At 44.0% G+C, this 15,662-nt stretch overlaps 1 protein-coding gene across 8 annotated transcripts in view; it reads left to right on the plus strand.

Moving 5' to 3' along the window:
• The window catches only part of LOC112653817 (protein FAM169B), a 128,225-nt gene that overhangs the window by 30,233 nt on the left and 82,330 nt on the right, over nucleotides 1-15,662 (plus strand). For all 8 annotated transcript variants that reach the window (XR_007409802.1, XR_004814771.2, XM_025438079.3 and 5 more), the window contains exon 3: nucleotides 3,321-3,420. Coding sequence is in view for 6 of the 8 variants with exons in the window: in XM_025438079.3 (XP_025293864.1) it covers nucleotides 3,321-3,420 (100 nt within the window). In the remaining 2 variants the exon portion in view is untranslated. The remainder of the gene's footprint in view (nucleotides 1-3,320; nucleotides 3,421-15,662) is intronic.

Here is a 15,662-nt window from a genome sequence, read left to right on the forward strand (position 1 = left end):
CTCTGGAGTCCTGAGAATCAGTCCAGTGATGCAATGGGGTGAATAGGACAGTCTGCTATGAATCCCACATCTACTGCTTACTAGCTGTGTGACCTTTAGCGAGTGTCATAACTTTTCTGGTTTTGGCATTCCTCATATCTAAAATTGGGATAATAATATCAGAGCTTATTGGGGTGCCTAGGTGGCTTAGTCGATAGAGCATCTAACTCTTGATCTCAGGGTTGTGAGTTCAAGCCCCACACTGAATGTGGAGCCTATTGGGAAAAAAAAATGACAGAGCTTACCTTGTCCTGTTGTTACAAGGACGAAATGAGACACTGTGTGTAATGCCTTGTTGGGCCTTGGCTTTTCCATGTGTGAAATGAGAGACTTGGTTGCTCTTTGGTCTCTAAGCTTTGGCTCAGTTTTAAAATTTTGTGATTTTTAAAAAAGATTTTATTTATTCATGAGAGACAGAGAGAGGCAGAGACACAGGCAGAGTGAGAAACAGGCTCCCTGCAGGGGGCCTGATGTGGGACTTGATCCCAGGACCCCAGGGTCATGACCCGAGCTGAAGGCAGATGCTCAACCATTGAGCCACCAGGTGCCCCCAAATTTTGTGATTTTTGGAATGAAGTTTTGTCAGTTGGAATTTAGTTATAGCCATGTGATTTGTAGCACTGATAAGATAGTCTTTTGAATAAGGCCTGGAAGAGAACAGAGAGAAATGAAAACCATTTATTTGTTGGGATGGTGAGACTGTGGGTAAAAATTTAAAATTGTGTTACTTTTAAGAACTACATTTCCCCGTGCAGTAAATAAAAAGAATATGTGAGTTTTGGGCTGCACCTCAATCAGCCACCTTTCTTTCAGATTGAAGTCAGATCTATGCAGAGACAAGATTTTCTTGTTTACATACAAGATTTTACTCGTACTAGATAGATATCATTGCTGTCTGTCCAACTTAGTAGAGTTTTATTTCACCGTACTGAAGTTTTTCCAAAGTTAATTAGAACAGTGGCTTGTGCAACTTGTACAGTTGTGGCTTCCTTGAGATTTGAAGATGCTAGTTCATAACCAACTCCTAGAAGCCATCCCCTGGGTGATTCTACGTTGTTGATCTGCAGGCTGAGGTCCCTGCACGCACACGCTTTCAGCGCCCCCTAGTGTCATGTAAGCCGAAAAAGGAAGCAAGCTCTCCATCAGGGATGGGGTTGCTAATTTTGGGGGGAGCCAGGAGCTATGAGCTGCAGGGTGGGAGGGAATGTGGGAAGGTAGGTGTAACCCGAGAAGCGGGTGAAACCGGAGACTTAGCCCTGAAGTGCTCTATGATGCAGTCTCAGAGTCCTCTGCTTTCATTTTACACTTATTTATGAGGTTACATTACTTGAGAAAAAAACCCCAAAACTAATATGTAAATATGCTCAGTGAGTGAATGATTTTAGTGTTATTAGCAAAAACATAATAAAATAAGACAGCTCTTAAAATTAAATTGTTTTTATGTGATAGAAATGTTGAAATATCTTTATACCTATCTGCTTCCCCTCTTAGAAGAAAATAAATTTTCACGAGAATGTTTTCAATTTTTTTCCTACCATTTTGGCAGTTACTTAAGAAATGGTAGGTGCTCCCTATCACTTAGCAGTTGAAGTAGTCTCATTTGGGGTGGTATTGGACTTCCTCATAGCTTTTAGCAAATTTAACTTTTCTTTTAGAATCTTAAGAGAAATTTTTTTCGAATAAAAAAGAAAGTTGAGAAAGTGGTTTGAGAATATTTCACACCACATTGCTCTGGTTCTCTGAAAAGCCCTTAATGAACTGTTTCCAGTCTTGAAACTGTCCTGTTACATTTAAAACACAATAATACTTATTTATTTTTCTGCTAATAATAAACCAGCGTATGCTTATTGGATAATATTTGCGAACTATAGCCAGGGACAGAGAAAATGATAAAAAAAAAAAAACCTCACAATTAACTGCTGTGAACATTTTGACATGTTTCCATTTGATTTTTATTTCTGCATATGCTTTTTTAAACATTCAGGTTACTCTCAGAATATAATATAATAAACATCTTTCTGTAATAAACACCTTTCCACGTCGATACAGTGCTTTGTACATTTTTTTTTTAAGATTTTATTTTTAAGTAATCTCTACATCCAACGTGGGGGCTTGAACTCACAACCCGAGATCAAGAGTCACATGCTCCGCCTGCTCAGCCAGCCAGGTGTTCCCCTACATGTTGTTTTTAATGGCCTATAACAGCCCTCTGGGGGATGCACTGTGTTTCACCTAACTACCGCCTGAGGGCCAGCCTGGAGACTCTCCCTTAAGGTGCCTTGAAGACAGGGCGCTGGGGTGGGGTGAGGGGGTGGGCGGGTGGAGCCATGCACCAAAATGTTTGCAGCTCTCAGAATTTAAGGAACAGTTCTCTAGAACCACGGAGGCTTGCTATAAACTTTTACCGGCAGCCTGCTGGCCTAGCTCAGCAGACACGTTCTTTTTTCTTTTTCTTATACTCTCCTCAGTTTTCAAAACAGACTTTGTAATGGAGCATGTTGATCTTTTGCTTTGGGAGCTGGGGGCAGTTCACTGGATGGCTACAAAGAGGGTTAGGGTACCAGTGCTTGGGAGAGAGTCCCAGTGTTAGGAGCCCCACAGACTCTTTGGTGTTCCTCTTGTTTGTAAGCAAGCTGGCGCCAGCTCTCTCTCTCTCTCTCTCTCTCTCTCTCTATCTCTCTCACAGCAGAGGATCTCTGCCCCTGGGCTGCCCTCAGAGCCAGAGCTGAGCCTGTAGGGCCCAGAGGGGGTTCTCTGTTGAGAATGCTTGCATAGACCTGAGGCCGGGCAGCAGGCAGCCCAAGTGGCATCCGGGGTGGACACAGTCTGGTTCAGGCTGTTTCCATGGAATGGCCATGGAGGACAGTTGAGGCCAGCCTGGCAGGTGCAAACCTGAGGTGCGGCTGTGGCCATCAGCTTTTGTTGGTGAGCTCTGAAAGGGTTTGGGGTAGGGAAGTCTGATGGGGCCTGAAGCATATGGGAGGGAGAGGCTGGAAGAGTAGCTGAGTAGGTGTTTAATCAGTCCTTGATTAGATGGACAGGTAAATGAGGGATGGGGAGGGCTTGCTGGGTGGGAGACAGAAGACGGGTTTTTGTCACTTCGCACTTGTGTTTAGCTCAGAGTGGGTAAGGTTTCCAGTTTTACATTGCCTCCATCCTGTCAAATTAACCTCTGTGGAACACTGTTCTTTCAGTGAATACTGTGCTAATTAATTGGTAAGTAATTTCCTGTGCCCTTACTTTGATGTTGGAACAAAATGGCGATTTTATTATTTTTTCAGGTTAAACTTGAAGCTACATCTGTTTGCTTTTGCACGGTGCACCGTGATGAACCTCAACATAAAATATTAGTCTTGGTTAATCCTCAGGACACAAAGACAGGTTGGTAGTTATACATGGATTTTAAAAAACAAGGATTCTGATTTTAATACTTACAACTGATGGGATGAAATATGTAGGAAATGATGGTTCTACTCTTAGAATATCAAAGCAGAAATGATTTATTTTCAGCTTTTAGACATCTGATGATGCAATTATTTTTGTTTACTGACACCCATGTTGATTTTTGTGTCAAGACACTAGACACTCCCTCACCCACCATGACTGTATTCTAAGCCGCTTTTGAGGGTAGCACTTGCTGTTCTTGTTAATGACACGTACTGGTTGCATGGACAGGGTGGAGTCCTTTTGTTGGAGTATCCCACTGCCCTATGAAGCATGAAGCCTCTGATGGTCAAGTAATTTGCTCCAGGGCCACACAGCTAGTGCGTGGCAGGGGATTTTTGTAAGGTGATGATTGGGTGGGGTTTTGTTTCTGGTTGGAAAGTTTATGTAATCTGTAACTCATTTATTCTTCCTCTGCATTATGAAGAGACCATTTGTGAGTGATTTCAGCTCCTTGGAGTGAGTGCTGAATTGCATATGAGGCAGAGATCTGGGGTTGTTGGCTGTGGCAGCAGTTGAGATGGGGAGGGGAGGAGGGTTCCAGCCCATCATTTCACCTGGCGCCCAGGGCATCAGGGAGCTGTAAGCAAAGCACTGTGGAAGTGTTTGAGTCCAAGGTGGGGAGTCCCAATTTAAGTTGAATTCTATTTTAGAAATTTTCTCCTTGATTATATTTTTTCTGTGTTTTTTTTCCTGTGTTTTATAGATTTCCTTCTATGACTATATATTCCTTTCCGTGTAAGAAATGAAAAAAACCAAACCAACCCTTCATCGGTCAACCCTCCTTAGATGATGTGGTACCTGGTGAAAGTTTGGGGTAGAGTTCTTTAGCTACAATTTGCAAAGGGGGCTTCCTTCAGTTCTCCAGCCGCCCTGGAGATAGATCTTTGCCCGTCACTGTGCATGTCTGTCCTGGGTTTGTACTTGGAGGATGTTCTGCTTGATTGGTGTCACAAAGCCCAAGGTGACATCCTTGAGTAGAGAAAGTTATTCAGCACAAAGACTGTCGCTTTTGCTTCTTTTCTTGTTAATCTGGAAACACGAATGTGCTTAGCTAGCTGTCTTGGAGTTTTTGGCATGTTGGTAAAGTCTCTTCATTGCTCCAAGGCTGAGGGTGGCTGAGCTCTGTGTGAGACCTTTTAGGTCCAGGTTCAGGACTACTCCCAAATCTGTCCAACAGAGCCTTGGTTTCCTGAGCAAAGGGGGCTGTGAAAACCCCAGGCCTGTGCCTTTGCCTTGAATTTGGCACTCTACCACCAGGTTGGTGAAAATGACAAGATGTGCCCACAGGCACTCCTCAGTGAACAGATTGTTAGAAAAACTCAAAATATCATTTGCCAATTTTAAGAAAATGTCCAAATATCAGCAAGCGCTTACCCCCACTGCCTTTTTTTGGCTTTTAACAACATCCTGGTTGTGGGTCTTTAGCTATAATTTGCATAATGTAAACATATGACTGAGTCATAAATCTGTTTCCTATTTATACTGTACTTAATTTTTTGGTTGTTTTCAAGAATGTATTTTAATAAATATTCATATGCTCCAAGCAATCTCGCTCCGGACCTTTCCTTATATATAAGAGTGCTTTAAATAAAGTTTTTGAATGTCTTCCTCCTGGCCGGGGCTCTATTGTGCTTGCTGAAGTTTTGCACAAATTCCAAAAAAGCATGCAGGTGTAATCCATACCTTATGATCTTTAATCTAGTAGTTAGAAGCAGACACGATGGCATAAATGCACCTCCTGTGGCTTGAAACATATGGGCTCTGTGGCTGATGGTATCCCTAGGTCCTCGTCACAGCTTTGACCCGTTTGTCACTTCATCTGCATGCTCATTTGTGACCCCTGAGTGTACTGTCCCCAGTTCCTTTGAAATTCTGCTTGAAGAGTTGTTTTATATATTTTTTTAATTTTTAAAAAATATTTTATTTATTTATTCATGAGAGACACAGAGAGAGAGAGAGGGGCAGAAACATAGGCAGAGGGAGAAGCAGGCTCCATGCAGGGAGCCTGATGTGGGACTCGATCCCAGGACCCCAGGATCACATCCTGGGCTGAAGGCAGGCGCTAAACCGCTGAGCCACCCAGGCGGCCCGTCCGGGAAGGCCCTGTGTGTGTGTGTGTGTGTGTGTGTGTGTGTACCTGTGGTTAGATGGCATCTAAAGGGATCTGTAGCTGTTTGACAAGCCCCAGGTATGAATTAATTATTGAGAAGCTGGTGAAATCCATTATGGCCATTTCCGATAACCCTGTGAGCAAAAGAAAAACATCCTAAAACAAAAAATAAAAAAACAAAAACAAACAAACAAAAAAACATCCAAGAATTCTGAATTCCTGGGTGGAGGGGGCGCAAGCAGTTAACATTCATGACAGGCTGCTCTTAGGATGTAAGTAATGAAGTTCTCCAGCTTCCCCCTTGAATAAGCAAGGAATGCTTTCTCCAGCAAGGTGGTTTGAGAAGCACATGCCTTTGTCTTTGTCCCTGTGGGGCTCAATCTTGGTGGTTTCCCTGATCAGAGGCTAGTTTGTCACCAAGGCTGCTGACATTTGCCCCCCCCCCCCCCCCCCCGCCCTGTTCTTTAGTTACCTCTGTACTTCTCAAGGGTCTTCTCTTTCATTTCTTCCCCCTTGTTTTGTTATCCCTCCTATTTTAAAATTATTAACTGATGGCAAGTGTTTACAGAGATGAAAACAAAAAGACTCCTTATCAAAAAAAGCTGTGGTCTTTTTCTTACTTCCTGCATTAAATCAGAACTGCGTTCCAGATTTCCATCAGTTGATGGCCTTTGGCCTTTCTCATTTCCTGTGACTTGCAGAATAGAATAGGATGAACCTGGACTATAGCATCAGAGACAACTAATTTGGCATCCTGGCTCTGCCAGCTGCCTGGGGAGGGACTCAGAGAAATGATTTGGTCTGAGCCAGTTTTGGCCTTTGCAAAATGGGACATCCCACCTCCTAGGGTGGTTGAGAGAAGGAAGTGATTTGTGATAGAACCTCTGATGCTGTGGATCATCCCGGGCAGAAAGTAGGCACAAGGGCAGCCCAGGTGGCTCAGTGGTTTAGCACCGCCTTCGGCCCAGGGCCTGATCCCGGAGACCTGGGATCAAGTCCCACATCAGGCTCCCTGCATGGAGCCTGCTTCTCCCTCTGCCTGTGTCTCTGCCTCTCTCTCTGTATCTCTCATGAATAAATAAATAAAATCTTAAAAAAAAAAAAAAGAAAGTAGGCACAACACTAGCAGGATTCTTCTATTATGGCACACCTTTGCTTGTTTTCCCTCTGTCTTTGGGTGTTGTGTTACAGAAGCATGGGATTTTAGCGTAGGAGGGCTTCTTGTCACCTGCAGACCAAACATTGGCTGCTGAATTACCTCCCTGATGAATTCTGCTTGCACATCTCATGGGTAGGAAGGCGGTACAACACTAGGTCAGTTTAGTCTATTGTTTGAACAACCTGAATGTAAGAGAGCTGTTCCTTCTACTGATCCCAAACTGCCTCATTGGATAAATGTTATAGAGTTCATCCGAAAGCAACCAATGATCATGGTTGAACCAGGGAGGATGTGTCTCTACACTACTTGGGGAAGAAAAAAAAAGACACACATGGCAATTCTCATCCTCAGAAAGCACAGTGAGCCTCAGCATTGAAGTGGGCTGCTGGAAAGCAGACATGACCTGGGACTGCATTAATGGAAGGATAATCCCCCAGTGCAATTACAGCTCTGTTCTCTTTGGTGCTGTTCAGGCCACATAGGAAGCAAACCGGCACTTATCCATGGAGAATAACCGGTTGATGAGAAGGCTTGAAACCATTTAAAGAAGGCTTGAGGAAGCCAGGGCTATTTAGCTTTGGAGGAGGGAGGCAGGGGTCCAGAAACTCACGATCAAAGGGCTGTTAAGATCATTAGATGCAGTATTTTCCAAGATGATTTTAGGTGGTGCGATTGAATTCCAGAAGGAGAAAAAGGATGGCTAATCTTTTGAATTTTATTTCAATCCTAAATATATCAAGGAAAAAGTTTTCATTTCCACTAACGTGCCTTTGATGCTTATCTAACACTTGTTCATCTTAAAAACAAAGGAAAATAAGAAAACAGTCCTCCCCGCTGAGAGCCCATAGCTAGAATTGAAAGATTTGTCTAAGATTTATTTTTATAATAGCAAATGATGCCTCTTTTGTGGTAGGGCTAATAAGATTGGTGTATGAATCTGTCAGAATCAGGAAGGTGGCATCTGGGGGACATGAGCTTCTAGTCTGGGGCCTCTGCATCCTGGGAAACCTGTTCTACTCTGGGACAGCTCTGACTATTAGAACATTTTTCAGGAGTCCAAACTGATATATCCATATGTCTCCTCCCTGGCCTAGTTGCCCCTACTGGGGCCATCCAGACTTGTAGGTATGACTCCTCCACAGGATATATCTTCCCAGGCTTGGGCCAGTTGCCATGTCTGTCACACATTTCTCATTCTTCAACTGTTCCTCCTGTGACGTGGGCTCCAGAGCTTATTCCATCCTGGATTCTTCTTTTATTCAGATCTGGCTTCTCCTGGAAAATGGTGTCCAGGACTGATGTCATGAATGCTATGGTGGAAAGAACCTGGCTTTTAGAGTCAATTAGATCTGACTTCAAATCCTCTGTCCCTGGTGAATGGGGTGGCTTGGGTCAAATTATTTAGCATCTCTGAGCTTCAGTTTCCTGTCTTTTACTCAGTGGTGTGGCCCGTGGCCCAGCAGTAAGACATCACCAAGAAGCTTGTTAGAAATGCAGAAGTTTGGGCCCCACTCAGGCCTGCTGAGTCAGAATCTGTAACAAGATCCCCAGGTAACTGGCACATTACTGTCAAAGAAATGCTTGCTCAAGAACAATGAGACTCGAGTGGTGGCTGAGAGATTTTCTCCCTCCTCTCGGATGTTCTACTTCCAGAAACTTAGCCTCAGTGTGCCATGGCATTTCAGTAGAACCAACCCAAGGTTTGATTCACCTCCAGCTAATAGTTAACTCACTACTATACATATCTGGCTTCTGGGCTTTTTAAACATGAGCTCATTTTTTTTTTTAAGATTTTATTTATTTATTCATAAGAGACACACAGAGAGAAGAAGAGACATAGGCAGAGGGAGAAGCAGGCTCCTCACAGGGAGCCCGATGTGGGACTTGATCCCAGGACTCCAGGATCATGACCCAAGCCAAAGGCAGATATTCAACCATTGAGCCACCCAAGTGTCTCCACAAGCTCATTATTAAGACGTGACCCTATCTTCCAAAATTTGTGGAGTTGATGTTTTGAACCTACAGGAAAGACTACTTTTATTCCCATTATATATATATAAACATTTATTGAGTCATAGTTGACATATCATACAAGTACCCATTTAAAGCATACAGTTTGATAGTTGTTAGTATCTTCACAGAGTTGGGCATTTATCACCACGTGTAATTTTCACTATCTCTCAAGGAAACCAACCTTCTCCCCTTATGTATTACTTCCTTCTGCCCACCTCTCCTCTTCAGCCTTAGGCAGTCTATTCTGTTTCTTTCTTTTTAAAAATTTATTCATGAGAGACACAGAGAGGCAGAGACATAGGCAGAGGGAAACATGGGCTCCCTGTGGAGATCCCGATGCAGGACTCGATCCCAGGATCCTGGGATCACGACTTGAGCCAAAGGCAGACACTCCACCACTGAGCCACTCAGGTGCCTCAGTCTATTCTGTTTCTATGAGTTTGCCTATGCTGGACATTTCCTATGATGGAATCATGCAGTGGTTTTTTCTCATTTCTTTCACTGAGCATGATGTTTTCAAGGATCGACCATGTTGTAGATGTTGCAACACTTGATTTATTTTTATGGCTCAATACTATTCCACTTTATGGATAAACTACACTTTGTCTCTCCGTTTACCAGTGATGGACATTTGGGTCATTTCTACCTTTTAGCTATTATGAATAACGCTGCTGTGGAAATTCATGTACAAGGTTTTGGGTGGATAGATATGCATATATCTTTTCTAGTCAGTGTTTTTTTCCCCTTCAAATGGATAACCAGAAGTGCAGTTGCTGGACCATATAGTAGTTTTATTTTAAATTTTTTGAGGACCTTCCATACTGTTTCCTTTTTATTTTTAAAGATTGTACTTATTTATTCATGAGAGAGAGAGAGAGGGAGAAAGAGAGAGAGAGATAGAGAGAGAGAGAGAGAGAGAGAGAGGCAGAGACATAGGCAGAGGGAGAAGCAGGCTACATGCAGGGAGCTTGACGTGGGACTCGATCTCCGGACTCCGGGGTCACACCCTGAGCCGAAGGCCGATGTACAACTGCTGAGCCACCCAGGTGTCCCCATACTGTTTTCCATTGTGGATGCACCAATATACATTTCCACCAAGAGTGCACAAAGGTTCCCTTTCCTCCACATCCTCCCCAATAGTTGTTGTCTCTTGTATTTTTGATACTAGACATTTTTAACAGAGATGAGGTGATGTTCTACTTTTTGGTTTGCATTTCTGTGTTGGTTAGTGATATTGAACAGTTTGTCATGTACCTGTTGGCCGTGTGTATATCTTCTTTGGAAAAAAAATGTCTCTTCCTATTAAATGTGTTCTGAGACTCAGTTTCCAATATGTGGAGGGGGTGCTTTCCCATACAACACCAAGTAATTCTCCATAGACCAGCTGAGTGTTACACCATTCAACTCAGTTCTGACACCATGTACCCAGAGGTAGCATCGGATCCCACAGGGTAAGGGTTTAGATACAAGATACACCACATCCCCTGCAGATGGTAGTTGCAAGCCCAGATTTTTACTTTAATTTTGACCAATTGGCTACAGATTGGAGGTTCCCACGAACTTCTCTTTGAACTTCAGATGCCAATTGCACATCCAGGTGGTTACCTGTGCTTCAGACTGCCTGGCTATAAAATCAGAGTTTCCTATTTCTTCAGTTTGATTTGTTTGCTAGAGTGGCTCACAGAGCTCAGAGAAACATTTCACTTGCTAGATTTAAAATCAGCATGGTTTATATAAAAGGATCAAACTCAGAAGAAGCAGATGGAAGAATTGTATAGGGCCAGGTATGTGGAAAGGGCGAGGAGCTTTCATGCCTGCTCCAGGCACACCAGTCTCCTCGCACCTCCTCTTGTTCACTAGTCTGGAAACTCTCTGAGCCATTCTCCTTCTTGATATGGACATGATAGATTAAATCATTGGCCACTGGCAATTGATTCTACCTCGAGCCCTCTCTTCCTCTCAAAGGTTGAGGTGATGAGATTGAAAGTGGACATGACTATTTACATCGCTGGTTCTCCTGACCACCAGCCTCTATCTTTAGAAGCTCCAATAGTCGCCTCGGTAACATAACAAGAAACAGCTTTGTCACTTAAGAAATTGCAATGGTTTTAGGAGCTCTGCCAGAAATGGGGGATGAAGATCAACTATATATATATTCCTTATCATAAGTCACAGTATCACACAGATCCTCTGCCCATTTTGTGATAGGATTGTTTGTTTTGCTGTGGAGTTGTAGGAGTTCTTTATATATTTTGAATAGTAACCCTTTATCAAATATATGATTTGCAGATGTTTTCTATTTAGTAGGTTGCCTTTTCATTTTGTTGATGGTTTTCTTTGCTGTGTAGAGGCTTTGCTTTTCAATTTGATGAAATCCCACTTGTTTATTTTGCTTTTGTTGCCTTTGCTTTTGGTGTCACATCTCAAAAAAAAAAAAAAAATCATTGCCGAGACCAATGTCAAGGAGTCATTGTGGTTTTAAAAAAATTTTATTTATTTATTTTATGTTTATTTTTATTTTTTAGACTCACTGTAGTTTTGATTTGCAGTTCCCTGATGACTAATGATGTTGAACATCTTTTCAAGTGTTAACTGGACATTTTTATGTCTTCTTTGGACAACTGTATCTATTCAGACTCTGCCTGATTTTTACATTGGATTATTTGCGTTCTTGTTTTTGAATTGTAAGAATTCTTTATATATTCTAGATACAAGATCCTTACTAGATATATGATTTGCAAAAATTTTCTTCTATTTTGTGGGTTGTCTTTTTACTTTCTTGATGCTGTCCTTTGATGCCCAAAAGTTTTAACATTTTTATTATGCTCAGTTTATCTATGTTTGGTTGCTTGTGCTTTTGGTGTCATATCTAAGAAAACTTTGCTTGTTGGAAGAGGAAGTCCTTGTATCCAGTCAGACTCTTCTTCAGAAGGTATTTTACTTTCTGAAGTGGTGCATTCTTTCTTTTCTTATTTTAAGCTTCTTTCTTTCTTTCTTTCTTTCTTTCTTTCTTTCTTTCTTTCTTTCTTTCTTTCTTTTCTTTTCTTTTCTTTTCTTTTCTTTTCTTTTCTTTTTTTCTTTCTTTTCTTTTCTTTTCTTTTCTTTTCTTTTTTCTTTTCTTTCTTTCTTCTTTTCTTCTTTCTCTCTCTCTCTCTCTCCCCCCCCCCCCATGTGGGGCTTGAACTCACGAACCCAAGATCAAGAGTCTCATGTTTCACTGACTGAGCCAGCCAGGTGCCCCTAAAGGTGTGCATTCTTTAGTTTTTAATCCAAGTAATTAAAAAAATACTGTTTTTTTTTTTTTTAAGTAGGCGCCACACCCAGTGTGGAGCCCACTGTGGGCCTTGAACTTACAACCCTGAGATCAAGACAAGATCTGAGGTCAAAAGTAGGCTGCTTACCTGACTGAGCCACCCAGGTGCCCCTGGAAATGCTGGTTTTTAAAATTCATGCAGTTATCATACCACTGAACATACACTCATCCCATTATTTAGCATACATTTCTGGTTCATCCACAAGGGTATTTAAAGAGGTTTTATGAAATGCATGCCCGAGATTAAGAATGGAGGGAAATCTGGCTAGTGAAATTAACATTACATATGTTTAATTATTTTCTAACACTAGCCTGGAACACTTGTCAGAAAAGGGAGTGAGGCCAGTGTATCTTCTTTGGTCTTGGTGAATCCATGCTGATTTTAAATCCCATCTTTGTTTTCTGGGGTCCTTATGGACCATCTTTTATAATTCACCCTAGACTGTCATGAAGAGGGGATGTTCAGGGAACCAGGGATAGGTTCCAAGATCTCCATCTTCCCCTAACACACTAGGATAGCACTGGTTCATTTTTGGGTTTTTTTTTGGTCCACTTCTGACCTCCCATGCTCTCCGAGATGAAGGGTTATAGCTTCAGAATCACATTCACAGGACTTTCTGGCCCCTGGGACATAAATTCACTGTGTCTAGAGACTTGAGCTTCTCCAAAAGTAGCTCATGAACCCCTCTTGCCATTCCACTATTTCCAGTGGCCAACCTTGCTCCTAATTTGGTGACATTCCACTTTAACAGTGAAGATGGTCCTCTGTGACTTAGAGCATCTGGCTAAGGTGTGTTCCTCCCTCCACGTTCTCCCCTCCGAGTTGAGCCAGTCTCCTCTGGCTGCTCATTCTATTTTCTTGAATGTTTTCCCAGCCAGCCCAGACTTACTCAGTGCTCCAGCCTTTCCCATGTGATCTTAAAGGATTGTGCTGGGCCTGGGGGCCTGGCCTTTGTTATGAGGGGGCTCCCATCTCTCCACTCATTCTTTTTATTTATTTTTAAAGATTTTATTTATTTATTCATGAGAGACACAAAGAGAGAGAGAGAGAGGCAGAGACATAGGCAGAGGGAGAAGCAGGCTTACCTCAGGGAGGCTGATGTGGGACTTGGGACCACTGATTTGGGATCACGACCTGAGCTGAAAGCACATGCTCAACCACGGAACCACCCAAGTGCCCCCCACCCCCACACTTATTCTTTTAACATCTGATCCTTTCTATTGGAAGGTCTCTCTGCAAGCTCCTGAGCCACATATGTAGTTTTCCTAGGTGATCTCTACCTATTCTCCATGTTAGGAAACTTGCCAGGTTTTTTTTTTTTTTTTTTTTTTTTTCCAGCACTTTTTCTGACAATGATCTGTTCAATTTTTTTTTTTTTTTCATATAAAACCTAGTGGTCAGATGATCAGTGTGGATGGTAAAGAATGTCCAGAGGCTGATTAAAAGCAGCAATTTATAATTGCATCAAATGAAGAAGAACCGATGCCAGAGTGCTACAGAAGTTTCCAGAATAAGGGGTCTTTTGGGTCTTGCTGGGTGTGGGGAGGGACCAACCCTGGTTCTTGGTAGGGAAATGGCAGTCTGGTCAAAATAGGGGGCAGGGGTTTTCCACTGTCTATTTCCTGGGATCTCTGGCTCTCTCTCCAGCATTTGCGCTCATTGGTAGTCATGCAGTGGCCATACAGGCTGCTCCTCTGCCCTGCAGGGCTAGGGGCTCTGTACCTGATGGAGTGCCTGCAGAGGCACAGGGGACCTGGAAAATGGTCCCCATCATGCACTCCCTGCAGTTCCACATCTTGGAGAGTCTGGCCATGACTCACACCAGTCCCTTCTTTTAATACATATATACATACATACATACATAAGAGAAAGCAGACTGGGGAGAGGGCAGATGGAGAGGGAGAAGCAGACTCCCTGCTGAACCAAGAGTCTGATGCAGGGCTTGATCCTAGGAGCCAGGATCGTGACCTGAGCCGAAGGCAGATGCTTAACTGACTGAACAACCAGGCTCCCCTCACACCAGTCCCCTTCTTTGAATATTTTGATGTGTCTTTCTCAGAACCTTCTCATGATGCCCCTGGCCCTTGGCTGCAAGGAGGCCATGCTGAGGGCAGTTAGAAAGATGCCTAGTGATGCTCTGCAGGGTGAGTAGGTTCTGGGGCTGGAGACATGGGTCCTGTTCAGATCTTCAGCCCTTTGCAGAATGCCTTCTGCATGCCCAGAGGGAGGATGAATAGAAAGACAAGCTAACAAACCCTCAGGAGGTGGTTAGGGCCGAGGGCTTGTCTGGTGGGGAGGGTACTGGTTGGACAAACAGTGGGAGTGACACAGGATTGGGGGTGGATAGCAGGTGCGGGGAGGAAGGGCTGGGGAAGGCTTGGGTTTCAGCTGGGCTTGGTGGTGGTACCAACAGTGCTGGGTGACTTGGAAGGAAAAACTTGGGGTGAGGGTAAGCTGAGCTCTGAAGGGTCTGTGGGACCTCAAATCAGACAGAGGGGCTTGGGTGGGGCCCTGGGGCCTGGGCACATCTTCAGGGAGGGGCACATCACTTTGTAGTTGGTCACCTGTGGCTGTTGGTCTCTCCAGTCATTTCCTGTGGCTGGTCTTCTTCGAGGGATGGTCAGCTCTTTGAGGTGAGGGCTCTTCCCAGACCCTGTTGGGTGAATTCTTGTCAGCTTCCCATGCAGGGCAGACAGATTGTGCAGGGGAGGCGGCAAGGCTGATAGGAAAGCAAGATACTTCCAGAGAAGGCAGCCGGAGTAGAGATTGTTTGCAGTCTTCACCACATGTTGACTTCTCTGATTAGAACATCTATCCCCCTAGCTCGCTTCCAGGACGTTTTGTGACCAAGCATAACACTCATCCTTCAAATTGCTGCTAATTTATTTACAGTTTTTGGTGATTGCATGTCATGTGCACCCTGAGAAAAACAAGCAGGGGATCAAAAAATGATGATTTTTTCCTGGAAAAGCATGCCCATTCTAGGCCTGCAGCGGTAGCAAGAGCCAAGGCAAACACTCGGATGAAATTGGAACCGCCGCGGAGCCCGCCTTCCCAGTGGCTGTCATGGGCCGGGTGGGATTGCGACACGCCAGGCCCGAGTCCAGTCCAAGCCGACGCTGGGCTGCGTTCAGGGCAGGTGGGTGGGGTGGTCGGGCGTGGGGGGTGTGCCCCTGAGCTGCCCAGGGGGCTTCAGGATTGGGGAACCCTACCTGGGATGCTCCTCACCCTGAGCGCTCTGTCCAGCTTTCTGGGGAGGGGTCAAGGTCAGAAGGCCGGAAGGGAATGTGGTGGCGGAAGGATGCCATGAATTTCTGACCCCCAGAAAGGGACACCGCTAGGGCAGCTCCAAGTCCTAAGTGTGCCTTAAAGGGAAAGGCCTGACCTCCTGGTGTTGGGGTGGGGAGATGAATGGGGCTTAAACACAGCTCTACTGAGCAGGATGAGCCTGTCAGTCTGACCCAATGAAATGGTTTCTGTATACCCAGTAAAAAGCAGGCTAGGCTACTAAGGCAGGGGTGGAGGAGAGGCTTGTAGGCCTGGTAAACTCTGAATTTCATCATGAGAAGGAGTAGTTGCA

This window comes from Canis lupus, chromosome 3 (assembly GCF_003254725.2).
Source record: "Canis lupus dingo isolate Sandy chromosome 3, ASM325472v2, whole genome shotgun sequence".
Lineage (NCBI taxonomy): Eukaryota > Metazoa > Chordata > Mammalia > Carnivora > Canidae > Canis > Canis lupus.